General features: G+C 36.8%; 1 protein-coding gene across 2 annotated transcripts in view; it reads left to right on the forward strand.

Annotated features, from left to right (window-relative positions):
• EBS1 (EMS-MUTAGENIZED BRI1 SUPPRESSOR 1) overlaps positions 1–27,177 on the forward strand; it is a 60,254-nt gene that overhangs the window by 26,638 nt on the left and 6,439 nt on the right. The window contains exons 5-29 of one of the 2 annotated variants that reach the window (XM_011630342.3): positions 3,107–3,180; positions 3,352–3,454; positions 3,595–3,707; positions 3,847–3,962; positions 5,639–5,696; positions 6,191–6,343; positions 6,486–6,584; positions 6,725–6,892; positions 11,690–11,758; positions 12,364–12,452; positions 12,642–12,804; positions 13,233–13,367; positions 13,500–13,605; positions 13,710–13,804; positions 13,923–14,044; positions 14,225–14,426; positions 15,825–15,890; positions 16,132–16,277; positions 22,702–22,803; positions 23,358–23,505; positions 24,089–24,145; positions 24,234–24,364; positions 24,521–24,609; positions 24,756–25,093; positions 25,200–25,295. In XM_011630342.3, the coding sequence (XP_011628644.2) occupies positions 3,107–3,180; positions 3,352–3,454; positions 3,595–3,707; positions 3,847–3,962; positions 5,639–5,696; positions 6,191–6,343; positions 6,486–6,584; positions 6,725–6,892; positions 11,690–11,758; positions 12,364–12,452; positions 12,642–12,804; positions 13,233–13,367; positions 13,500–13,605; positions 13,710–13,804; positions 13,923–14,044; positions 14,225–14,426; positions 15,825–15,890; positions 16,132–16,277; positions 22,702–22,803; positions 23,358–23,505; positions 24,089–24,145; positions 24,234–24,364; positions 24,521–24,609; positions 24,756–25,093; positions 25,200–25,295 (3,038 nt within the window). Of the gene's footprint in view, positions 1–3,106; positions 3,181–3,351; positions 3,455–3,594; positions 3,708–3,846; positions 3,963–5,638; positions 5,697–6,190; positions 6,344–6,485; positions 6,585–6,724; positions 6,893–11,689; positions 11,759–12,363; positions 12,453–12,641; positions 12,805–13,232; positions 13,368–13,499; positions 13,606–13,709; positions 13,805–13,922; positions 14,045–14,224; positions 14,427–15,824; positions 15,891–16,131; positions 16,278–22,701; positions 22,804–23,357; positions 23,506–24,088; positions 24,146–24,233; positions 24,365–24,520; positions 24,610–24,755; positions 25,094–25,199; positions 25,296–27,177 lie in introns of those variants that run through there. The other variant, XM_088850880.1, reaches the window with a different exon arrangement.

The following is a 27,177-nucleotide window of genomic DNA, read 5'->3' on the forward strand; positions in this document are numbered from 1 at the left end:
AAAAAAGTTTGTCAATTGAGTAGAAATTTTTGAATGGTAGATAAGACATTTTGTAAAAAAAAATCATATACGAAAATCTGAATAATTAAAAATCAAGGAAAAGATTTTAGGGAAGATTTGATGTGACATACAACAAATGCATGAAATGACATTAAATTGATTATTTAAGAAATGAAAGACATAGGATATTACGAAATTCAAGAAAAGATTTCTACTATAAACAAAAGACTTTAAATGAAAATTAAGAGAATAAATAAATCAATGAAAAATGTCATTATTTTCATACACTTCGAATAATATAATATTAAAAGATTGCTGATTGAATAAACACTTTCAAAAGGTAGAAAAGACATTTGTGTAGAAAAAATAATGTACAGAACTAAGATCGATATCCCTTTAAGTTAGGAGCAGATCAAGATCCTTTGCAGTCAAGGATCGATATCCCTTTTAAGTTTCGATAGGTTGGGATCGAGATCCCCTGATGGGAGGAAGCGAGTAGCACTTGGGCTCTGGCTCCAGGACTGATGGATCGAGATTCCAAGAGGGGACCGACACCTCTTGACTATGATCCCCGCAACTATGGTCTTGAAGACCCATTGAGGGGGTTTAAGCTTCCACTCCACAGTTCATACCCATGCATGCCAATTCAGATAAAGTTGTAAATATATCGTAAAATAAAAAAAAAAAGTAAAAGAAAAAACACATGATTCATAACATAATGTGTTGTAGCAAAATAAAATCAAAAACCTCTTTTAAATATGATAATACTGAAAAAATATCAAAAACAAATCGGTGTCGGTGCAAACCTCATCTATTGCGTCGCTAAGAGTTCTCAAAATCAACTATTAGAAGGCTCCAATTCCATCCACGAACTATTTTCTTCGTTTTGGGAAGATATCGGAAAAATATAAAATTTATCGATCTTTCGATAAATCACAAAATAGTGGTTTTTAGGGGTTTTTCTCATCCTAAATGCCGCGGATTGTATATTGAGGGTTTAGAATACCCCCTAAAACCGTTTTCCCCCCTTTTTAGGGGGAAAAATTACGTATTTTACCCTTACCAAAGGGTTTTTTTCCATTGCCCGAAAATTGACACGAGGGGCACCTAGGCGGCCGCCCAGAGAATAGCGCCTAAGCGGTGCCTAGACAGCCCAAGCAGGTGCTCAGAAGCAAAACGCCTTATGCTGCTGCTTAGACTGTGCCTAAGCATTTTGAAAATTTTTTCGCCTAGGCGGTCGGGGGCGGCCGAATTTTCGGACATTGCTTGGCCGTATGTGATTTTCCAACTTTTATAGGAATCCTGACTAGCAACACATCAAGCCACCCAAGAGGACTTTAATGCCACCTTTTGAGGACTTTGGGAAAATCGTAGATAGTAGGAAAGTATCATGCCACTCCTAAAGGAACCAATGTCGTTAAGATCGGATTGACAAGTCGGGTCGAATCGGAAACTTGTGGCCTGTCTTATTTGTCTACTCCCCTGGAGCAGGTGGTCCAGTGAACTTGCGCTGGACCTGTGGATCGACAGATCCAACGTTTGGACATGCCAGTCCATTGGTCTAGCACTGAACTGGTCAGTCTTGATGATGCCTAAGAAATGACGTAAAGCATCCCCTTTTTATAAAAAAATTCATTCTTAGGGGTTGTTTTTCGTCCTTGTGAAGTTTAAGGGCATTTTAGTCTTTTTCATATTAGGGATAGTATGTGATTAACAAGTGGTTTTCAAGAGAGAGAGTTACTTTGGTGATTCTCTAGCTCTTTCTCTCTCTATCTCTCTCTCTCTCTCTCTCTCTCTCTCTCTCTCTCTCTCCCTTTAAAGACCCTAGAATGTCTTGCAATCTACTCCCTATTTGATAGTTTGGTTCTTTATCCACTCCCAGATTGTTTGCTCCTTCAGGTTGAGACCTTAAAATATTTGCTTATTGTTTTTTTGCCTTATTATTTAAATCATGGAAATGATGCCTAGCCAGAAAATGAGGCTGTTCTTGGGAGGGGGAGGTGCTATCCATACAAACTAACTGAAAAAAGTCATTTATAAAGGGAAAAAATCACTCTTCTTGCACAAATTTAATATATTTCTTGAAATATTAGTGCGTTTGCTAGTTAAACACATTAAAAAAAAGGGATTTATTACCCTGTTTGCTTCTCTACTTTTTCCATTCGTTTCCAATTTTCTCTGAATTTCCCCTTTTCTTTCTTTTCAAAATTTACTCTTTTTTATTTTTTTTTGTGTGGCATTTTTCTTTGCCTATCTTTACTGTTATAAGAAAGAAAGGGACCAACCCCATTCTGTTATTTTATGGCAATTTTAAATCCTCAATCCATTGTTGTAGCAATTTGGTAAACAGTGGTTTGTCAGGCTTAGTAGAGCCCTAACTATTTGAAAATAAAGTGATGAAGAGAGATATGAAAATAATATGAAATAAAATGAAGTTTATTGGACATTCTACTGCAGGTTATGATGCTATGCTTGCCATTATCTTGGAGTCATTTTTATAATCAAATTTTATTCAAATGAGTAATTTTTTATGAGTTGGGGATTCCTTTCACTTGGCTCAATGTTACAAACCGGAGTTGCTCTGGGAATTGGCCAAGGCTCAGGGTGAGTCGACTCGCCAAGTCCTGAGTCCGCTCGGCGAGTTTTGTATTAGGAAAACTGCAGTTTGTAAAGTATTAGCTGATCTTTTTAAGACCAGGACAGACTCCGTCCAACTCAGACCTGCCTAGTCGGGCTCATTTGGAACCTTCATTAGCAGGGTGCTGGTTCTTAGTGAGTTGGGCGAGTAGACTCGGATAAGCCTGGTTTTTGAATTGCTTTGTTTACTTGTGAAACTACACGGCACTACTCTCAATTGTTCTCAGATGGAAAAGAATAACCTTAGTTTGAAGCTACTATGGTTTGGCAGGATAGTTTTTTATATAATCTGATAAGCCTTTGTTTTATCAGTAATGACCTGTTGATGGCTTGTGTTTTCAATGGATTCATAAGCTCAGAGGATTACATCCAGTGAATTAATTTTCTATTCCAATGGAATGCATGCATATCTGGGCATCTTTCTCCATGTCTCCAGTTCCCTATTTGACTGGTTGAGATTTTCTTTCAGGTGTCACTCTGGAAGATCCTCGCACTGAAGATCTCAGCCAAGATGTTAGGGGGTTTATATTCTCTAAGATCCTGGTTAGTACTTGAAAAAAACCATAACTTTGAAACATGGGATATTATTATGATCACTATGTAATAGGATGCCATTGTTTTCACATTGGAATATTATTCAAGTGCATTAACTTTTTGATTATCGCTACATATTTTGCATTTGTTTTGGTCATTATACCGTTTGTAAATATGCAGGAGCGCAGGCCTGATCTAACTACGGAAGTAATGGCTTTTAGGGAATTTTTGTTGTCTTCTACAGTATCTGATTCAGATACTCTGGATGTGTGGGAACTCAAGGGTAATCATTCAATATCATATATTTACAAGATTTAGACATTATTTAAAATCTTACTAAACTTTCCATTCTTTAATTCTTTCTTTAACTTGAATAGCTGTTTCAAGCTTATTATTTATTTATTAACTTACCTTTTGAAATAGATTTGGGGCATCAAACAGCTCAGAGAATTGTTCATGCGTCAGACCCCTTGCAGTCGATGCAAGAAATCAGCCAAAATTTTCCTAGCATTGTTTCCTCTTTATCTCGAATGAAGGTCATTTTCGCCACTTAAGTTGCTATATTTTTTGTTATCAAATTTCATACTTTGCGGTGATATCCAAATAAATTCATTTTCTCTAATTTTTAGAATGTTTTTAACATATGAGTAATTGTTTGTTGTCAAATTTGGGCAGCTCAATGCCTCTGTGAAAGATGAAATATTAGCAAATCAACGAATGGTTCCACCTGGGAAGTCTTTAATGGCACTGAATGGAGCTTTAATCAACGTTGAGGATGTTGACCTTTACTTGTAATTCTCTTTACCCGTCTTGAATTTTATGTGAGATGCCACTTTCATGGAAGAATCATGTTCTGTTGTCTTATTATCACATATATTTTTATTTGGGACAATGTTATGCATGTTGTGGTTAGATGCAAAATACATAGTTGGTGCCGTTTCCATTGATACTGTTAATCTTTGTTATTAGCAATTTTATCGATCTTTTGCTTGTGATATGATCTCTTTCATTTTCTTTTGTTATAATTTTTTTGATAATATAATTTGTTAGAAAAGTAATACTTTACAGCTTGAAGCGTGAGAGAAAAAAAAGTTTGGAGACTACAATCAAATCGTTATAAATTCCTCTTGCCTCATCTTTCTCCATAACTCTTGCATTTTCTCTCTAATTAGCATCTTGCTGATTCTTAGGTTAATTTGATGTGTCATTAAGTACACATATTTGAGAACTTGTTCTGAATTCACTGTGGTTCTATTCTACACCATCTCTGCTGGCTGTAGAAATTCTTGCTGATCTATGTATTCCATTTAGGCTAGCTCGGCTGTTACATTAATTATATTCTTATTTTTAGTTCTATTGGTATTCTTTTGTATGTATAGATATAGATGCATCTTTTCTTTCCATGTCCATGACTGAATAGTTGGTTCTAATACGAATGGCAATATATTGTACGATGGATAAGTTTTGGTTGGTGTACATTGAAACCAGTGTAATTCCTCAGTCTGCAAAGGATGCGACAATTATTAGTTAACTATGGGCTAACCTCACATTAGAGCAGTGCCCTTGATGAAATGAGGGGGGCAGAGATGAGTTCCTTGAGGCAAATCAACTTGATTGCGTGACAGACACTAACAGCACACTGGCCTATTTGATCTTGGCTTTTGGAATATTTTACTCAAAATTCTTCTTGCCAACATATTGGGTCTGCAAAATCTTTGCCCTACCTCCTCACGCCATCTCTTAGAATTGTACATCTGGGTCCATTACAACAAGGATGACCTTATACTTCAGTTTTATCCACAAGTTTTGGTGGACAAATAGTGTACTTTTTGCTTGAGTTGGGGCATGAGTAGTGAAGACATAATTGTGACTGAGTTGAATTCCCAATGCTACCTACCTATTCAGGGGGAATTGATGCGTAGTCTTACATGGACTTGTTGCGGATGTTCATATCAATTCTCTAGGTTCTGTATGTTCTAGAATATGGTTCATAGTCAGTATAATAATAGTTTACTCATTTTCGGAAACCCAAATAATTTGAAAACCTGATTTCTTGAGTAAGGTCATTATGGTTCTTTCTATTAATAGTGAATTTTGGATATATCCATTGATGGTGTGGGGCATTTTTATGATTTGAGATATTTTCCGTATCTTTATTTTACAATTTTGACAATGTATTCCTGCTCGTGATCATAGGATGCCATTGTCGTTTGATGTGTCTAGTTATGCCATTTTGTTTTCCAAGTTGCTGCAGTTTTGTTTGATTTCTGTTACTTTATTTTTTTCCATCTCCATTCATGTTTTAGTATTACTTTAATGATGTACTCTTGCTTTGTGCAATTTTTTTTTTCATCAATAAAACTCCTACTTCTTAAAAATAAAATTGATTATTTAATGATGACTGCTATTCAATGATATGTAAGTACATACTAATGCTCATTTCATACATTGTGGGGTGTCCTTGTAGGTTAATGGATTTGATACATAAAGAATTATCTTTGGCTGACCAGTTTCTTAATATCAAGGTAAAATTTATGCTTCTGTATATGTGCTTTTGAGCCTAATATGGTAGTAGTGAGGAGGCATGCCTTTGGGGAAATCACTTGTTGCACAATGGGTACCACACTTTGAGATGATGTGTGTTTGTGCGCATGTGTGTACAGGCACTTCAGTTTACCTATATGTTTTTTGTGTAGTTTAATATGTAGAGGAGCTTTTGATCGTAAGTGTTATTCCGGGAAAGTTCACTCTTGCTAATATGGCATAGAGAATCATAATGTGCTGGAGTTATGACCATCCAATGAAATGATGGCCGGTGATGGAGAGAGAGTGGACTTGCCATTAGGATCATGATCCAAGTGGATTGTGATTTTTCATAGTCCATTGGGTTATAGTATAACTTATCTTCTATCAGTGGGATGTTTTTTTTTTTTTTTGTCTGTGCAAGTTTGGTTGCAGTTCACATTCCTGACTTGGCAATTTCGCAAGTGAGCTGATAGTGTTGTATATATGCTTGTAGGTGCCTCGAAGTTCCATAAGGAAGTTGTTGTCATCGCCACCTCATTCTGAATCTAATGGATTTCGTGTAGATTTTCGTTCTAGCCATGTACATTATCTCAACAACTTGGAGGAGGATGCAATGTATAAGAGATGGCGAAGCAATCTGAATGAGGTTGAGAGCTTCACTAATGGACTTTTTGGGGACCTCAAGAAAATGGGTCTCATTCTTAATGGTTTTTTGCTAGTGTTTGCTTTTCTTTTATGGCTCTCTCTTGATTTTTACCTAAATTTATGTCATTACTTTCTTGATGCAGCTATTGATGCCTGTCTTCCCTGGCCAAATGCGGTATATTCGCAAAAATTTGTTCCATGCTGTTTATGTAGTTGATCCTTCTACAATTAAAGGAATTGAGGCAAGTCGTTTTGTGCTGTTTTGTTTGTTTATTTCCATTGCCCTTTAGGTTTGACTTGTAGTGCCCGTATATTATGATACCAATATAATATTGCTTGAGTGATGTGAGCCTGACTTTTGGTGTTCTTGTTTCTGGTGCAGTCCATCAACTTAATTTTCTCTATGTATGAAAGCCATATTCCTATGAGATTTGGAGTGATACTATTTTCATCAAAATTGAGCACAAAAATTGAAGACAACGAGGGTGAACTTCCCATTTGTTCTGGAGAGAAGTGTCAAAGTGATATGAAGGAAGATATTGGTAGTTTGGTAATTGAATATTTGACCATTGACACCTAAAGTTATATTTCTTTGCTCAAGTTCTATCTAGTAATTGTGTTGTTCTGTAAGTTTCTTTGATGCAGGGGATTAACTATTTGGTTTGTTGGTAGCCCATTATATAATGCGTACTTTTTTGGGCATTGCACCATGTCTATATGAGCCATGTATTTCTTCGTTTTTTTTCCAGTATTTACATTTTTATATATTGCTTTTCTGTTTTCCGTTGTGTTATGATAGATGTGGTCTAGGAAGGAACAAAACTGGCTGCAATACTGCAATGTGATCGGATTGTTAGTTTTAGGAACCTTGTGCATCATGGCAATCCGAAACATAAAACTATTTCTATCTTGGTGTGTCCTAGGTATCCCTAATACCTCTTTGCACCTCCATGTGCTGCTTCCATTAACATTGCTTCAATGTTTCTGGTAACTATGAGACGGACTAGAGTTGAACCCAATCTTAACCAAGATTACCACTGCTTGAGGTGACCAGTAGGGAATCTTCGCATTCCTTTAGAAATCTTTTAATACTGGAATTCTCCAAGCTAATCTAAAATGATGGCATGGTTTTCCTTTAGTGAAACTCATAGTTATTAGTCCACATTGAACTCTAGATGCTGACCTTTAACCTTAGAAGATGTAGTTGCTATAAAATCTCTCTTATGGGATTGTATTCATAGACTTTGATGTATTGAATAAGCTGCCTCGGTCATCTGGAATGTTACTAATGTTCTGTGAGACATATTCCCTGCGACTGTTTAAGGAAGTTTTGCTGTTGAAGCTTTGAGCAGCCTACTCTGGGCTTGCCTCAACTAACAGCGTAGTGTTGAAGAGGGCTTTTTCCGCCCCAATGAGTTCAGTCGTTAGCTAAGTAGTCCAAATAAAGCCCAAGTCAATTACTTTCTTAGGTCAGGAATACAAAATTATTCAATAAAACTGTCTAATTGAACTTCTTGATTACAAAACGTAGATTGAGTTATTCGGTGCCCACAGCCAGAATCGCTTTATTTCCTAGCATCAACATCCACATGAAAAATGCTCCAAGCAGCTACATGTGTGTTTTTCTGAGGGTCAAGTAAATATCTGTGTCAATTACATTATTCTTGTTTCAAGCCTACATGGCAGAATGTTCTTGTGATACAAAGGCTCTCTTGTTCCATCCTTGCTGGTATTTTTTGTTAAATGTGCAGGGAGACTATTCTAACGTTGGTTTGATATCCTAGCCTATGTAATTCAGTGTGTTTTTAATCAGTCTGCCTACTTAGTGTTGTCTATTGATATTCGTAACGGAAGTTCTGACTTGTGAAACAAAAGGGGCCAAGTATCTGAACTGAATAGTTTGTTTCCAAGTTGTACAATAATGACAAAAAGAGCATGCTTCCTTTTTAATGTGCAATTGGATGTTTTGCAATGTCCTGGGCAGTGTTTAAAGAATTGCCTAGCCGAATTGGAAACACTCATGTTGTCTCAGGGGACCTACCTGAGTCCCCCAAGGAATTGGGCAATTGAAAATAGAAGGTTGTTTTGGAGAAAAACCCTAATTCGCCATTTTCAATGGTTCTTTCTCATTTCTTCATCAAAAATCATGTATTTAGTGTAAAAATGCAAGTTTTTGAGCCCTCTTTCCTTTATATACAACCAATTTTTAACTAAAAAGTAAAATAGAAGAAATCGAGTTAAATTTCGGGAGTTTTGGAACCTAAAATAAAAAACCTTTAAAAAAATCTTTGATTTCTTTCTCATTGTTTTACTTAATCTGTTCAAATTTGTCATAAAATGTTCCTGTCACATTGATCTACCAAATCCCTAACAATTTTTCTTGATTCATCATCATCATCCGAGCCTTATCACAACTATTTGGGGTGGGCTACACGAATCTTGTTTGCCATTCTGCTTTATTTTCTCTCAAGAAATTATGATTTTGATCTTTTTGAACTCAAAAAATGTAAATCATTTTTCTGAATCTATAGTTCCTATTATATGAAATTGAATGATGAAAAATAGGGTTTACTTTTTCATTTTGAGCTTGATTTGTGATTTTTAATTTTGTGTTTTTAATTTAATATTTGATTTTGATTTTTATTTATAGCTCCTATTAGATGAAATCAAACATTTGATTTGATAAGTACTTGTTTTCCTTTTTTTTGCCTTTTTCTTTTTTTTTTTAATTTGAAAATTGTGGCACCATATTACTAAATAGTGATAAGTACAAAGGTTCTCACAAGTAGTGAGAGTAGGGCAGCACGCATGCCATGTGCTCTTATACAAAAAGTTGCTCTAGCATGAACAAAAGGTTGAAAAAAGGGGGTTGGTTGGCTGCACACATGTTGGGCCACTTGAACTAGTATCCTATGGCGACGAGAGTTAAAGAGAAACAGAGATAAAAGGCAGAAATGAAGAAATGAATGGGTGAAATAAGGAGAGAGATTAAGGGAGGGAGAGATGGGAGACCGCGATACTTGACAGAAGAGAGATGGGGTAGGGGTGAGAGAAAGTGGGAGAAGAGATTAAGAGAGGGAGAGACATGATCGAGAACAAGAGAGAGGGCGGTCGACATGGTTGGGTGTGCTATAGACAATGTTTGCTACCACAAAATTTTGTTATATTTCATGAGAGAGAAAAAGAAACTTGGGTTAAAGAAAAGTGCTATTTTGGAGTTTTATCAACAATTTTCTTGTGTAGGCGGGGATGCATTATATAGGAACTTAAACTGAGAGAAAGAAGGAGAGACAGGAGACAAGACCATATGACGAGTGCGTGTGAAAAAGGGCGTGGAATCCACCCACAGCCTGCTGCTTAGCCACTCTAGTCTAGCGTACGAGAGCAGCCGACGTCTTAGGTGCTCTGTACAAAATATAAAAGTTAAGAAAGAAAAGAAAGAGAGAAGAGAGAAGGCACATGTTTGAGGAGCGCATGTGTCAAAAATGGGTGGAGGTTACCCACAAGCTGGGTGCTCAGCCACTGTGGGAAAGTTAGAAGGGGCAGCCCTCAGAGATAGGCAAACATTGTACCCGAGATCCCAGACCTGGAAAAGTCATGCCCGCAAAACAGAAGATGAAGCAAGAAGGGGGAAAATAAATGATGAATGGAAGGAGAGAGGAGGAGAAGGAGGAGGAGGAGGAGGAGGGGGGGATTGGGGTGCAGAGGGGGTGAAAGAGAGAGGAGAGGGCAGGAGAAGAGTAATAAGTAGAGCTAAGAAAAGGGGATCAGAGATGAAAAGGAGAAGGAGAGACACTAAAACCAGACGAAGATGCTAAAAGGAAAAAACTCGTCGGGGTTGGTGGGGGCCCCTTGAAGGTGGCTACCTTCTCTGCTAAAGGATTGGCCTCTGCAATTTTTTTTTCCATTTTTCATCCCCAAATCTCTCTCTCTCGCTGATCTGACTCCCGAATTGTCGAGTTTAACTTGGAATTGGTGGGTGACTGGTCTGAAGTCTGAACCACTGCTTTGATGTTTAAAACATTGTCCCTGAGGATACTTAATTTGGAACTGTTGTCTCAGACAGCAAAAAAAATTGTGTACACTATGCTTTTAATATAGATAGTAAAGATTCTTTCATGATGCATTCATGCCTCCAGAAGTCGTTGACATTTGGAAGGTGGATCAGATTCAAATGATGTGCTAGGATTTGAAGGGTGAAATTGTGAACACTAATTAGCATTTTCTTCTGTTTACAGGTCCTATATTATTGCTATTGTTATTCTAAGAGTATTTTATTCTAGTAGGAGAACATGTGTTTTATATTGTCATTATTTTCTATACTCCAAATGCATGTGAAACAATAACAATAATATTATTGCTATTATTTTTCTGAAGTTTTTTGATATCCAACTTTCATTGTCATATTTCTCTGTATTAGTTTGTTTAAGCTTACTTTTTTTATTGATTACTTTTGCTATTATAAATTTATGAAAGCCTGGGTGCCCTTTTCTGTTCTTAGTGAACTATGAGGGTCCCAGAAAAAAGGTGTCCATGGATATCCTTGCTATAATTACTTCTCAGTTAATGTATTTGTCAGAGATTTCTAGCATGATAGATCCTTCTATCTACTGCTTCAAGATGAATCCCTTTTGTGCATGCTTCTTCATTGAAAACCATTTGGAAATCATGTAGATTTTTTAAGCTTCTACATGGAAAGTTTTAAATATGCTAGATGATCTGTTTGTTTGATCTGTCATATGCCCTGTTGCAGAGGGATCTTAGGTATAAGTGTCTGAGGGAACATAAGGGTAGCAATTTTTGAATAGAAATTCTGTTGCAATTTCCATTCAATGAAGAGAGTTATTCTACTGTACAAGAATCTAAATTCTGATGTACGGCAATAATTGTTCATGGCCCGTGAAGCACTGGATAGCATGGTAATCTTCTTGACAGAGTCCCCTTTGGTGCTAATTAAGGAGGCTGCTACAGACCTACGATAGTTAAATATAGCCCTAGCTTCTGTGTCTGTGGAATCCACTACTTTGATAAGTTTGCCAAAGCCTTCTTCACTTTGCCCTGCTTATCCTTAAAGTGAACCTCTACCCCCTTGGGATCTGAAGTTAGAGCTGCTGTTTTAGTTGCACTTAAATGCTTCCTGAAGTGGAATATCCCTAGGCCTGTTTTCTCTAACTACCTTGTTTTGCACCTCTTTTTGATGATGTTGAATAATCTCTCTCTTTTTCTTTCTAGTATTTATTGACTTTCTTTGCTTTCATAGCCATTGACTTTCTTTTCTTTCATAACTGTTCCTCTTGTTTGGAGTCTAATGTTATTGCTTGTGATATTCTCTTGTGCTTAAATGCAGATTATACGCCTTTTCCTTTACATTGAGGAAAACTATGGTACAACGTTGGCCTTCGAGTTTTTAAGAAATGTATGTGCATTGATTCTTGTGGAGTTTTGCATTCTTCTCTTTGATTTGTTCTTTCATAGGTTATTTAACTAAACAGTTGTTATCCTTGGTAAGATAGTGTTTTCTCCATTAATTTTCTTTCCTGGATGGATGATGAGGTTGTTTTACCGGTTCACTAGTTTCCGTTCTTCTTTCTCTCTCTCTTTCTTTTTCCTTTTTTCTTTAAATTCTTAAATGAAGGTTTTGAAGTGTTCATAAATCTTTTGCAGCTTAAGTTAATCTTTTAGGGTATGTTTTGTAATGGGAATTTTCTGGAAGTGGGAGTGGAGCTTTCCACTCCCAGGTTTGAAAATGCCTCATGGAAGCATGCCTGTGGAAGGGCAGCCATCCACTCTGCATTTTCTCAATGTTAAAAAGGGGCCATTTTTGGAAGGCCGCCTTCCATCATTTTTAATGGAAGGACGGCCTTCCATAATGAAAGGGAGACTCCCTGCCTCTCCCATATGGAAGGGTGGTCAAGCATGTCCTTAAATACATCAATTCTGTTCTTCACTTAATAGTTTGTCATCTGAAAAAGTTGTACATATATGTTAAAATCCTGAGTTTTTTTTTTGAATGGCTTGCAGGTGTATAAATTATGGAGTGATTCTGAAGCTCTTACTGATGAAACGCTTGAAATACATCAAGTGGAAGGGGCGTTTATTGAAACTCTAGTGTATGATCTTTGTTTTCTTCTTGTTGACACGAAGTTCAGATTTTCCTTTCTTCAGATTTTTAAATTTCTTTCCAAAGTTGTGGCATGCAGTCAGCTCAAACTGAGTGCGCGCTGGAATGGATGTGGAATTTGTGATTGTCTTGAGCTGTTAGTTTGTGTAATGAACAAGTGTATTTTTGTTCTTCACAGATCAAAGGTTAAATCACCACCAAATGATGTCTTACTAAAACTTGAAAAGGAGACTGTCTTCATGGATAAAGTTGAAGAATCCACGCTTTCTGTGTTCAAGCTGGGACTATCAAAACTAGGCTCTTGTCTCCTGATGAATGGGCTTGTCTATGAGTCCAATGAGGTATGATTGTGAGGTTACTTTGTAAAAGTAAACTATGCTGTCATTAATGCTTCGCAGAAATATTTCCTAGGCTTGTCCAGCAAATCCTCTTTGTGGAATGTTGGTGGATGGATATGCTCTTTTACATCTCCTTTTTGCGTCTCCCTTAAGTTTTCAGTTCTATTAATAGACCATTCTTATTTTCTTTCATGAGCAGATGTTTTCCATCAATCACAAAGAAAATCCCAATTGTATTTCTTCAGTCTTCATTTATGGAATGCAATAGTGATAGTGGCCAAGTTAGTGGGCACACACTACTAATACTGTTTAACATATAAATGCAACTTAACATGTTCGTTAATAGTTGGTCTAAAGGAACATGTCCGTTTAAGTTATGTCTTTGGGAATTTGTATAATATTGTTGCTTCTTTAACTCCATTGTGGACCAGGATGCAGCCATAAATGCCATGAATGAAGAGCTCCCCAGAATTCAAGAACAAGTTTACTATGGACATATAGATTCACGCAGAGATGTCTTGGACAAATTGCTTTCTGAGAACGGTTATAATCGATACAACCCAGAAGTAAGTAAATATTAGAGGGTTATCAGCGATTATCCATTGACCCATACATTGCCAAGTGACGATTGGAGTCCTTCCAAGTACTTTATTGTTGCTTGCACCCATCAAAGGTTTTTGGCTATGAATTGTTTGCAGATTACTGGTGAAGGGAAGGAACAAAAAAGATTTGTACAATTGACTCCAGCTGTTATCAGGGGTGAAAAACTGATCTTGGATGTTTGTTACATGCATTCTCCTGAAAGTAAGTATTCCTCATCATCTCAACACTTCGTTTCATATTGCCTCAATTGACATGCTGATTCATATGGGTTTTTGTGTGATCTGTTTGAGTCTTGTCTTTTTCAGCTATGGATGATTTAAAGCCTGTCACTCATCTTCTTGTTGTTGATATTACATCCAGAAAGGGGGTGAAATTACTTCGGCAGGGATTGCATTACCTGGTCTGTTTTATAGATATACAGATGCAAGCACGCACACACGTATATTATGGTTAAGTTTCTCATTAAAAAATTGGTATGTCCACTCTGCTCTCTAAGTGGGACTTCTCTTTTTATGTAGATTGAAGGCTCCAAAAGGGCTCGAGTTGGTGTGCTATTTAATGTCAATAGCACTTCGCTTTCAAAGAGATCACCTTCTCTACTTCTAATTAAAGCATACGAAGTTACTGCATCTCTGTTTGGGTTGGTGCCATTTGTGATTTTTCTTGTCATTCCATCCTATTCTGAAAGATCATTTTTATGTTATTAAGTTTGCTGTGTATGGTTGCTAATTTGTTACTTAAATTACCTATTATGAACTTCTGAATCTGGTTTGATGCTGAGTTTAGTTTGCTTATGGCTTACTCTGATATCTTGATGCAGCCATCATCAAAATGCGCTCCAGTTTCTTAATCAACTCTTTTCCATTTATGAGAGTGAAATTCCCTTTCTAGATGCTGAAGGATTTGAATTACTTATTGAGAAGATTTCGGATTTAGCGATGGCAAATGGTTTACGGCCTGAAGCTTATAGATCCTCTTTAACAGAAGATTCTCTTGATTCTATGAAGAGCCATTTAGAAAAGGTTTATCGTTTTCTCCTTCAGTTTTGTGAATGTGTGTGAAAACTTTAATTCTGTTCGACTTAATTCTATGGTCATGTCAATAAAACTAAATTCTTGCAATTGTTAATATTATTCTCTGTTACACTCTGGCAGTTGATAAAAACATACAAAAAGAAGATATGTGCATGGAATCTCTATGAAATGAGCAACTGTTATTCATTATGTTGCATGTTTAAAAGGCCTTGTATATATCTTTCAAAATTACATTGTCTCCTGATGTGTTGATTTTATTTCTAGTTAGTCATCTTTGCTGATTCTTCTTAGAGTAAAATTCAGGAAGGGATTGTTAGTGGTGCACTTGTGCTTTTGTAATATATATTGTTGGTCTCTTATATTTTAGACAAGCTGAGAGTGGCACTCAAATCTCTAGGCATGCAATGTGGCACTATGTTATAGCAGTCCTTCGCTTGAGAAGGTACCCTACCATGGCTGTGCTGTATGGCTGAATTTTCTTGTAATCTGGGTTATTATATTTTTTGGTTCTGTTATTGGATGCTGTTTTCTGATTAGCCTTTTTGGTAATTTGCTTTCCTTGCTTGTTATCAGCAAACTTAAGACCCAAAATTTAGCCACAAATTTTATGTTGACAGGCCCTGGAAAAGTAGTCCTCCAATAGTGCAAAGGGAATTAATTCAAAGTGACTGACAAGCAGACTCTGTTACCTCCTGTAGTTTCAATCTTGCCTTTTGGCTGATTTTACTTAGCAAGGTCATGATTCATTGTATGTTGCCATTTAGTGGGCTTAGGAGATTTTGGGAAGAAATTATCATGTTTATGGTGGTCCAATTGATTTGATAGAATTACTCTACAGAGCTTGAGATGCAATATAGGTTGGCCAATGTGATGGGGAATCATAATTTAGTGGAGCTATTGCAATGGTCTTTGTACCTCGAACAGATTTCTGTTCTGTTTGTGAGCTTGTATTCTTTGTGTGGTGCTGGGATGACAAAGCACATTTTTGAGAACATTTATCTTTGATTATCTGGTAGTGAGCATCTAGTTTTCGAGGATTCCGCTACTGTTGCTTTGCAAATAGTCATATTCACCAATGGGTAAAGACTATACACATCTTCTAGGACGAGAAATGACTGCATACTCACTCGTGTTTGTTACTTTCAACTTTAGTCTTTTTACATTACATGGAATCCTGGGAACTACTCTGTTACCTCTGTGTTTATTTGTATTTAAATTTGTATCTCACAATGTTCATAAGGCTGATCTGTTTTATGCTGCATTTATGTTTTCTACATAGCTGGTTATAATTATTTGTGATTATTTAGTTTTACTATTGTGAAAAGGAAAGTAGTTTAGTCTCAATTCTTAGAAGTCAAACATGTCTCACATTCCAATGCCTTGTAGGTGGCACATTTCTTATACAAGTTAGGTCTTGAGTATGGGACAAATGCTGTTATTACTAATGGCAGGGTGAGTTCTGCAGCATCTTTTTGTTCTTCTGCAAATTATGATGTAGTTTTATTGGTTCATAATCATATGTATTTTCTCTTACTTGCCATTTGTGTTTATAAAGACATCGATTTTCATGAAGAAATAGACAGTGCAATAAGGCAATTGGTTATTGTGATAATACTTCCCTTGTCCTGCTCATTGCATTTTCTATTTTCTATTCTTTATAGCATCTCATTATTGAATGGTTACCACTTAATAGGTTGTCCTCTCTACGGATGGAGGTGCCCTCCTAAGTGAGGATTTGGGCCTTCTAGAATCTTTGGAGTATGAGCAGAGGATAAAATCTGTGGCTTCTATTATTGAAGAAACAGATTGGGGAGATTTAGATCCTGACCATCTTACAAGGTTTGTTTTGTACTCTCTTGTTTCTGTGTTTGTAACACTTACTTTTATTTTCTTTAGTTTGTTTTTTAAAATGATTAGATATGTCATTGGATGCCGTACACTTCTTGATTGATTATGTTAATCTTATTAGGTGTTTGTTATGGTGCTCTCTCTTATCTAAAGCACTACAAACACACACACATGTACTCATGGAAAAACCTATCAATAGCTTGAGACCTTATTTCCTGCAGTAATTTTGGTCCACCTCCCAACCGTCTGATCATGATCGGAGAGTTGGGAGTGTATGAGTTTTTGAATTATAAGTATTTTTCTACAAATTCGGTTTGAGCTCAAACTTTGGGCGTGTATGCTTCTCACCTACATGCACTTGTAAACAAATATCAAAAGAATGGCTCAATGGAAATAAAATGACCAAAATAGACCGTAAAATTTCTCTCTTAAATATAGTAAGAGATACTATTGGTTATGCGATATTATTTTGATAATAGTAATACATATGTTATGTAAAATATGTAATAACTAATATTGCGAGTAATATTTACAGTATTATAACTATTTCTTTTATAATATTATGGTTACAACTACATTATAGGTTATTATAATGTATAATGAATACTATTATAAATGCATATTGAATTATTATATGTTTCATTATAATATTATAAATAATAAGTAACAGTCGCTACATTAAATAGAAATATCAGACAATTGTAATAAATATTTTTGTAATATTGTTTATATATTTGTTCATTTGTGTCTGTATACTATTTCAGTGTATATAAAACATCGATAATAAGTTTTCTATAATTATACTCCCTGGTAATTCACCTTACTATAATATAGCTATGTAATAATATAATTATGTAATATTATAATATCCCATATGTACCACAGAATATAGTTATCCATAAGTTTAACCGGGGTGGTAATTATGATATGTCAATTATGTGCCCATTAGTCAAATATTAAATCCATAAGTATTACCCTGGGTAGTAGTCATGGATTCTCTAATAACCATTGTTTCGTGACTCGCCCGAGTGGACTCGGACATGGGCGAGTTAATCGGACTCGCCCTATGGGTGAGGCTGAGTGCAGTGTACACTTATATAAATATTAAGTGTGCCCATTTTAACTTAAACAGTCACTAATTGGCCTGTTGCTAGTACGTAGGGTTCAAAGGACTCACGTTTTTTTTTTTTTTGGTAAGGTTAACATTGTACATATTGGCGTGTAAAAATGCAAGATTTGCGCCACCTAAGACTTCAGGGGCTATTTACAGCGTTAATGGTGTCCCAAATCTAGGACGCACCTTACAAAAATCCCTTGGGAGGAGAGAAAAAACACTAGAACTGTAAGGGGGAACGGTGGAGGTCCGAGGTTTGTGTTGGCCGAATATGCAAAAAAGTGGTCAGCCAGTGGTGATAATAGCACCCTCCTTGGCAAGAGAATCTGCGGATGAATTGCTCTCTTGGTATACATGTTTCCAAGTGATCGAGAGTCCCCGACTCAAGTGAGAGATTACGTCAAAAATGTGGATTAGGGACCATGGGCAGGTAGCTGTACCAGAAGCCCAGGATATTACATTGCTCAAGTCACCTTCAACGATTAGTGAGAGGTCCAGGCTCTATTGAACAATTTGAGCCCTTTGAGTAAGGCAGTGGCTTCGGCTGTTTGTGAGTCTGAGTGTCCAATGTGTTTCGAGAAAGAGGCAGAATGGAACCTTCATGGTTTCTAAAGAGGCCACCGATGCCTGCAGGACAGGGGTTGCCAATAGAGCAACCATCGAAGTTGTTTAACACAACCAGGCTCAGGTGGTCTCCACAAAGAGGCGCGGGAGATGGTCTGCTGTATTGAGAAAAGTAAATCGTGATTGGAAGGCCGAGGAGGAATGTCCTTGAAGCGTTTGTGGTCGGTTGCTGAGAATATGATTGCTACTTTGATCCTTTCGAACATAGCAGCAATTGTTTAACTTTGTCCCCGGAATATTTGATTATTGCGTTCTCTCCAAATTTCCCAAAGCAAGGCTGCTATGGAAGCTCTCCACAGTAGAAGAACAGAGGATCCCCAGGGACCTGAGTGAAGAGTGGAGAAAAGGGTGGGAATGGTTCTGGGGGTTGCCCATTGCCATTGAAACAGTTGTAGCAGGGCATCCCAAAGGGATCTGTCGGACAATGTATGAACAAGTGGGGATTGGTTTCTTCAGCTTTTTGACATAGCATGCACCTATTTGTGCCTCTTCACTGCAATTGATCTACCGTTAACGCTTTCTGTGAGATGGCCAGCCACGAGAAGAATTGGATTTTGGGTGGCGCAATGGATTTCCACGTTTTGGCCACTATAGATGGGGGCACATGAGGGAAAGTGGGTGGTTCGATGAGTTTCTGGTGGAAAGAGGCTATGGTGAAGTTGCCGGAGGGGGATGGGCACCATATGATCTTATCTTCACCAGATGGGGAGAGGAAGAGGGAGCTTAGGAGGGTGGAAAGGTCAAGGAGTTCCTGAAATACAGGGTCGGCAAGAATAGTTTCTTGGGGAGGGAAGAGATGTACTGTTGATTGCTGGTTTGGTGTTAGAGGTATAGGGCTGGGAGAAGGTCTTTCAATGGGGTTTGGGTTACCCAAGGATCAAGCCAAAACCTAATTCTATTACCTTTTCTGGGGTGGAATCTGATGTTACTTTTGAATAGCTTAAGGACTTTGGTGATGGACTTCCAAATGCTGGACTCTCTGCTGCCAGCCTGACACTCAGGCAACCATGGCAACTGGTTAAGATGGTATTTGGAGGCGATGACCTGCTTCCAAAGGTGTCCTTGTGTGGCGTAGCAACACCACCACTTACCCAGCAGTGCTTGGTTAGCTTTTCCGAGATTACGGGACCCCAGGCCACCAAGGTGGCGTGATTGACAGATTTTCTCCCAAGAGACCAGGTGAAATCTGTGCCTATTGTTGTCACTGGCCCACAGAAATTGCGTATCAGTTGTTCGAGATGGGAGCGCACTTAAGCCGGCATTTGGAAGCCGACATTTGGAAGATCGACATGTGGTAGATTGGTACATTAGAGAGGATGGCCTTGATGAGGGTGGCTCTGCCTGCCGGGGAGAGAAGGCAACCCTTCCAGGTGGTGAATTTTCTTTCAAACTTGTCTAGAAGGTGGGCCCAAAGGCTCTGCTTTGGCTTTCCGAGGCATAACGGCAGACCTTGATAGGTTGTGGGGAGGCTTTCCGGCAGGCAGCTGCATCTATCAGCCAACAGTTGGATGATTTGGGGCTCCACGGCTACCCCAATCATCATAGTTTTGTGCAAATTATCTTTGAACCCAGAGGCCCATTCAAAACATTCAAGGTTCAAAGGCCTCATGTTCAAGGTTCAAATCCCCTCGGATGCCATCCTATTCATCTCTTTTTTTTTTTTTTAATTGAAAAGCAAGGGGTCATTAAAATAATGGTCATTACAGGTTTAATTAAAAAATACTGAAGGAGTCATTATGGGGTTCAAAGAAGTCTCTTGGCATGAATTGATCCCTCAACCTCTTGCTGAGGGCCCACATAATCTATCTGGTGTCCCCATTTGAGCCTTAATGCTCGAAATAATTATGTTTATATATAGAGAGAAGTAAGGGTCATTATGGGGTTAATTAAGAAATACTAAAGGGGTCATTATGGGGTTAAAAAATAGTATCCATGGGCACGAATCAATCCCTCAACCTCTTGCCGAGGACTCACATCTTCTAGGTGGTGCCCCATTCGAGCCTTAATGCTTGAAATAAGTATGTTTGTCTCTCTCTCTCTCTCTCTATATATATATATATATATATATATATATCTATTTATTATTTATTATTTTTATTTTTATTTTGACTTTGGCTAGTTACTTGGATTCACCTGAGTAACTTGATTCGGTCAATAGACAAGAACCTTGGCTGAGTCAAGTCCCCTATGTTGCATGGATACGGGGTATGCGTGTTAGTGTATGGCACGGATATGGGGTGCTTGATTCTTCGAGCCCCAAAAAGTAGGATTCAGTGACATGGCTATATATATATTGACGGTCCAAAAAGTAGGATTCAGTGACCTTGGCTTAGTCGAGTCCCCTATGTTGCATGGTTACAATACTGAAAATCTTTGTGTCAGCCGTAAAATATATTTTCCTCTCTAATTATAAAATTTAAAGCTTCAAAATAGTGTAGATCGGGCAGATTTGTGAAAGCTTGAAAATCTTGAAAATTGACTGTCCAAAAATGCATTACAAGATGCACTATTTCCAAAACTTGAAATCCATTTTTTTCTCATATCTATATATCTTGAGGTCGAGATGATCAATTTGAGGATATTTGGGCATCAAAACAACATCTACTAGTGAAAGTTTTGAGGTGGGGTCTAATTTAATTGTTTAGAACCTCGGCTCTATATAAAACTTTTTCCTATATATATATATATATATATATTTGTTATTGATTGCAGAGTATGAAAAAGAAATGGCAAGTTATTTTCTCAATTCATTGAAAAAAGAATGAGTCTAGTGCTCGTTAATGAATGCATGGCTAGAATTAAATAAATTTTAATTCTATTATGTGACTGATAGCAAAAATAACAAGTTTTTTTTAGTATTCGTGAACTTGAAGAATCTATAGCGGTATGCGTGTCCATAAGTGTCCGACACTGGTACGGGACCCTTGTCGAAGAATCCATGTAACATAGCGAGTCCCGGTACCGTGCCGATAACTGTGAACCCCCGGATATTGATTTTTCTCCCCATATAATTTGGCATGTGGTTCCATTGTCAAATGGTATGCTATATAACTATGCTATATTTGAAAAGTTTATGCCTGTAATTTATTGATGAGTAAGTGATCTGTAAAGGAAAGTTTCTTCTTAACTACGTTTTTCATCCATAGGTACCGTGCGTGTGTGTGTGTTTCGCAAATACTTGGATTTTCTTTCATTCAATCACCATTTAATCTATTTGTTCACTGCTTTCTCTCTCCATATGTTAATAGGAGTGTGAAACCTGTTTTTTGTTTTTGTAATTGAAATTAGAAATACTTTTTGATGCATTTGATTGTATGATTGATTGGTCAAAATTTTTAATTGAACATATGGTTTTACAATTCACTATTCAGTAATGGGACTACAATACATACAGAAGAAATTTCTCACAATCTCTACTCAATCTTCTCATTTTTGTGAAAAAGTTTTATCATTCTATCACCTAACATAAGGGGGGGAAAATCTTTATATTTTCTTATATTACATATATATAACTTATTAAAAAGACCTGCTTCAAGCACCTAGCATAAAGAGTGAGGAATTGTTATATTGTCTCATATTCTTTCTTTTATTATATATTGATATCGATCTTACATTTTGTATAACCTTTCACTGAGACCTGCCAAGCAGATGCATGCTACTAGTATATCTATGGAGCCACAGTTACGGGCAGAGACATATGGCAATTAATGAGAGTAAGCCCTCTATGGAGAGGGAGACTCTTAGAGTATGGACTTATTGAGGGGACTCCACAAAAGTGGAGTTTAGAGTAACCTACTTCCTAATCCATTCAAACTCTATCTCTTCCTATATAATAAATACATGTAATAATTTAATTGGAAATATATAATAAGAAACATCATCTGAAGAAATGTCATCTGAAATATGAAATGCTGCCTTAATTGAGTTCTTTATCCAACTTTAGGAGTAAATACTTTGGATGTATGTAAATATTCTCTCGTATTTTGAGGATTACTAACACAAACCTAGTCCTTAATCCCAAAGTTTTGGAGATTTTATGTTTTAGAAAACTGATTTTTTTATGCATTTTTTACCATCTTGAGATTGTTATGAGTTATGACAATAATAGAGATGTGCATTGCAAAAGTTCGATGGTGGATATTTTTGGAACTCATGTTAGCTGAACTATAGTAGAATTCATTTTCATTTTCGTTACTCTTCTACTGTTTTCCCTTAAAAAGGCTTTTCTGTGATTACTAGCTGCTTATATTCATACTCTACATTTTGTGAGTATATTTTATATTATTCTTTTGTTTATTTGACCATAGCTAGATATATGCGATATAATGATTGGATAGTTTGCTGCTTCTGTCACCTAAGCAGATCTAGTCCTATAGCTTGGCTGACTCGTTGGAGCTGACAATTCTGATTTCTTTAATATACCTTCTGAGTGTTCTTTTTAAATTTTGTGTTTCACATACTCTTGTTTTAGTTTAACTTTCTTCCCCTATCACAGTATGAGAATTAATGTTCTGTAATTATTCACATCAATCTACTTTACATTTATTCTGTAGTGTTTGTTTTTGAAACTGTTCACTATTTATTCTATATTTGATGAATTTAATATATGGGTCGTTATTTATAGTATCCATGTAGTCCTTCAATTCTCTTACCTCTTATTTTCGTTGTGGTTTGCAGCAAGTTTCTCAGTGATCTTGTTATGCTGATTTCATCTTCTATGGCCCTCCGTTCACGAAGTCCTGATGTAGCACGATTTGAAATTCTAAATGCCAAATACAGGTGTGCAACAATATATAGACTATTTTAACTTTTGGGGGCCTAGTACTTGCAATTTTGATCTGTATTGATTTTATTCATCTTTATGTCTTCTTTTGAGGGTTGTTTTTTTCACACTCCATTTAGGTTGATTTCTATTTTTTCTCTCTGCACTGTAAAGTAACATGAGAGGCCACTTTACCATCGGCTTCCTGATGTTTGAGTCTAAACTTTTGGATATCAATTTGGGTTTGGTTCAATGATTTGGAGGTTCAATGTGGATGTGTGTGTCCATGTGTGTGTGCGCGCGTACGCGCATGCGTTTGTGCATAAATATTCGCGACATGCGTGCGTGCCTGGAATTGATTGTGTGGATGGACCTATTGGTATTGGTTACCCTTGTTTTAGTTTTCGAGTTTGGGATACAGGCTATGCTTGCTTGTTTACATTGCAAACAGTTATGTTCCCTAGTTCTTTGTTCACATTTTTGTTGTTCAATATTTTACTTGTTGATACATTTTGTTAAATTTAACGTGTCATTGTGTTTTTGTATGAATTAACTTTCGCTCTTTGGACAGTGCTGTTATATTGAACAATGAAAATTCCAGTATACATATTGATGCGGTGATTGATCCTTTAAGTCCACTTGGTCAAAAGCTATCTTCCCTTCTTCGCATTCTTTGGAAATGCATTCGCCCAAGTATGAGGATTGTACTTAATCCTTTGGTGAGTTCCTCTATTTTTAGTTTATTTGGAAAGTCTACTAATATTCTTATATTATTTTCTCCTTTGGGAAATTATAAGAAATATTATTTCCATTGAAAGTGCTCCTCAGTGTGTTTATTTTAGGAAAGTGCTCCTCAGTGTGTTTATTTTAGGACTTCGTTTATTTGTTTGGAACTTTGCCAAAAGGGTAATTAGGAATTGTGTTGCTGATGTTTGTGACCCAAAATTGTCATTTATGTAACTACTAAATATGCGTAGCATGAAAACAATGGATGTTGCGAAGAATGAGAACAATGGATGTGGATACTAGAACTGGATACAGCTGATGGTTATGGCCAGAACCTTTTCCTTTAGTGCAAGCCCCGTGAGGGTATCAATCTTGGGGACTTCTGCGACGTGTACCCATATGTATATTTTTCTGTTTGAAACATACCTCATAGCATAAATTAATTATTGGCTGTATTCCTTAAACGTCTGTTAATCATGTAAATCTGGAAGTGGCTTTGTTGTAGCGATTTATGTGTAGATGCTGTGCATTCATTTGGACGTGAACCTCTTAACCTTTATCTTCTTTTCTGCACAGAGTTCTCTGGTTGACCTACCTCTGAAGAATTATTACAGATTTGTAGTTCCATCCATGGTATTGTTGTCGTTGTTTTTGTTTTTTATACTTAATTTCTGTCAGGTGCAAGGTTATTAAAACCTGTCATTGAATCATTTGATTTCAGGATGACTTCAGTTCTGCCGATTATTCAATCAATGGCCCCAAAGCTTTCTTTGCCAATATGCCACTGTCCAAAACTCTTACCATGAATCTTGATGTCCCGGAACCATGGCTTGTTGAGCCTGTTATTGCAGTGTAAATTTTTTGTGACTTGTGAGACATTACTATTGGGATTTTATTACTAAGAAAAAAAAAACTCTTTTGATATTAGTGCTTTTAGCTGTATGTGACTTTGTGTCCTGTTGTTGATTTATGACTAAGGTGTTTTGCTATTGCTTTGTGCTTTTGTAGCCACGACCTTGATAACATATTGCTTGAAAACCTTGGAGATGTGAGAACTCTACAAGCTGTGTTTGAGCTGGAAGCATTCGTTCTTACAGGTATGGGGTAATTTCTTAAGAATGAACCTGTTGCTCTTCAATGATTTTTGTATTAGATATATATATTTTTTATTGTCTTGAATTAGTGTCTCAAACTTAGGGGTGTTCTTTTGGTTCTTTCTTAATGAAATTTTGGTCTTGGGCAGGTCATTGCTCTGAAAAAGATCATGAACCTCCCCGAGGCCTTCAGTTGATCCTTGGAACCAAGAGTGTGCCACACTTGGTTGATACCCTTGTTATGGCCAATTTGGGATACTGGCAATTGAAAGTCTCTCCTGGGGTTTGGTACCTGCAGCTTGCTCCAGGCAGAAGCTCTGATCTATACATGTTCAAAGGACATGGAGAAGGAAGTATGTCAAAAAAAATTACAATAGATGAGTTGCGGGGTAAGGTGGTTTATATGGAAGTTGTGAAAAAGAAAGGAAAGGAACATGAGCAGTTATTGGCAAATGTTGATGACAAAAATCATATGCATGAAAATAAGGTAACCAAGTATTTCCTTTCCTGTGAGAGTGGACTTCTTGGTGGTGTAATAAAAGTCAAAGGAGTTACACAGCTCCCATTGGCTTCATATATATCTTTTTTGGCAGGGCAATTTGAACACTTGGAACATGAATATACTTAGATGGGCATCTGGTTTGATTGGTGGTAATGAGCAATCAAAGAAGCAAGCAGCTCATGTGGAGGTAGATACTAGATTTCTCTTTTCCTGCTCCAACCGTGACGGTATTATTACTTCACAGGAGTTTTAATTATGAGAGGGTGAAAGGGATTATTCATTCAGTGAGTTTTAGATGTTTCATAGGCTAGGAGGGAGGTTGAAGTTTTTTGTTCTTGTATCAATAAAAAGGTTATCACTAATATAATAATGGATCCAATATCCAATTTGATAAGATCAATGATATAATATGTTGAAAACACCATGATGTCCTTTAGGCATGTCCTGCATCATTACTGCTGCGTTCTTAGATTACCTTCAGACATCATTTGTGTATTGTATATTGTTGTAAATGGGCTCCTTCAGTGCAACCATGCTGATTGACTTAAGTTTATATATTATGTTTCCATGGATATGAAGAACTGCTTGGCCCCGCTTTTATGTTGTCATAAAAAAGCTTTCAATGATTGGGGGCGGACTGTAAATGGGAATTGCTTGAGGGTTTGTCAATGACTTTGGATATGTAACTGGTTTCCCTCTTCAGTTCAGTGTTCAGTGATGCATGGATGCTCTGTAACTCTTTGATATTGTAGGTTGAGAAGCTTTATACCTTAATGTTATCATTGGAACTCGGTGACAATTATTGTTATCGGGATATCATCATCGGGGAATTTTATTGGGATATTATTGTGATTTTACTTTTTTTTATTGGAAATGTCATCATCAGATCCTTTTCCCAAACTATTTAGGGTCGGCTACACAAATCCTGGTTTGCCATTCTGCTCTCTCAAGAGTCATTCCCTCAGTGATGCCATAAGTCCCCATATCTTTTCTCACTACTTTCAACCATGTCTTTTTGGTCCTACCCCTTGCCCTTTTTGAGCCTTCTGCTTGAACTAACTCGCACATCCTAATAGGTGCTATACTGGGTATGCTGCACATAGCCAGCCCACCTAAGTTTATTTTTTCACATTTTATCGTGTATTGGTGCCACACTTAAATTCTTCAGAATGTATTCAGGTTGAATCCTATCCCTTCTTGTCCTGTCACTCATCCATCTCCACATCCTCATCTTAGCTACACTCCAATGGGTCTGTTGCATCTTCACTACCCAACATTCTACCCCGCAAAGCTGGTCTCGCAACTGCTCTATAGAATTTGCCCTTAAGCTTCATTGGTATTCTGCGATCACGTAAAACTCCGGTTCAACATCTCCACTTCGCCCACTCAGCTCTAATTCTATGTGTGACATCTTTCTCGATCTCTCCATTTTCCTAGATTATCCAGGATATCGAAAGCGCACACTTTTTGATATTTCTTGGCTGTCATTCTTAACTACTTCCGCATCTCTACTATTGCTATTATTTAAACTTGCATTTTATATACTCTTTTGTAGTCCGGCTAATTTTAAAACCTTTAGATTCTATGACATCCCTCCAAAGTTTTTTTAATTGAAAATGTATTGGATCTTTTCAGGGACTGCTATATATTTAGTTTAATACATTATTTATTAAGGAATTTTTATTAAATTACTAAATACTGATTCAAATTATGCACAATTAGATATGTTTAAGATTTTTATAAATGATCAAAATTGAATTGTCAAAAACCACTATGAACTTAATAGCTTTAACATGAATATCCATTATTAATTCATTGCCTATTGCACCCCAATGACCTGATTGAGATTTTAGAGCTATTTTCATGTAAATGACATGTTTCTTCTCAAATTCATATTTTAAAATTTTGCTTTCAATTTGCATACATGTTATTATGAGGAAAGTCTTTTATTGTTGAAATGGATTTTAGCAGTAATTATCGCTGTTGAAAGTTATCATGATAAAAATAAAGATAAAATTAATTAGGCTGAGATAATTGTCACTAGATTTGAGGTGCCTGTGCTGGTCCCC

The sequence above is a fragment of the Amborella trichopoda genome, chromosome 11, assembly GCF_054954075.1.
Source record: "Amborella trichopoda isolate Santa Cruz 75 chromosome 11, AtrichopodaSantaCruz75HAP2 v2.0, whole genome shotgun sequence".
Taxonomy (NCBI): domain Eukaryota; kingdom Viridiplantae; phylum Streptophyta; class Magnoliopsida; order Amborellales; family Amborellaceae; genus Amborella; species Amborella trichopoda.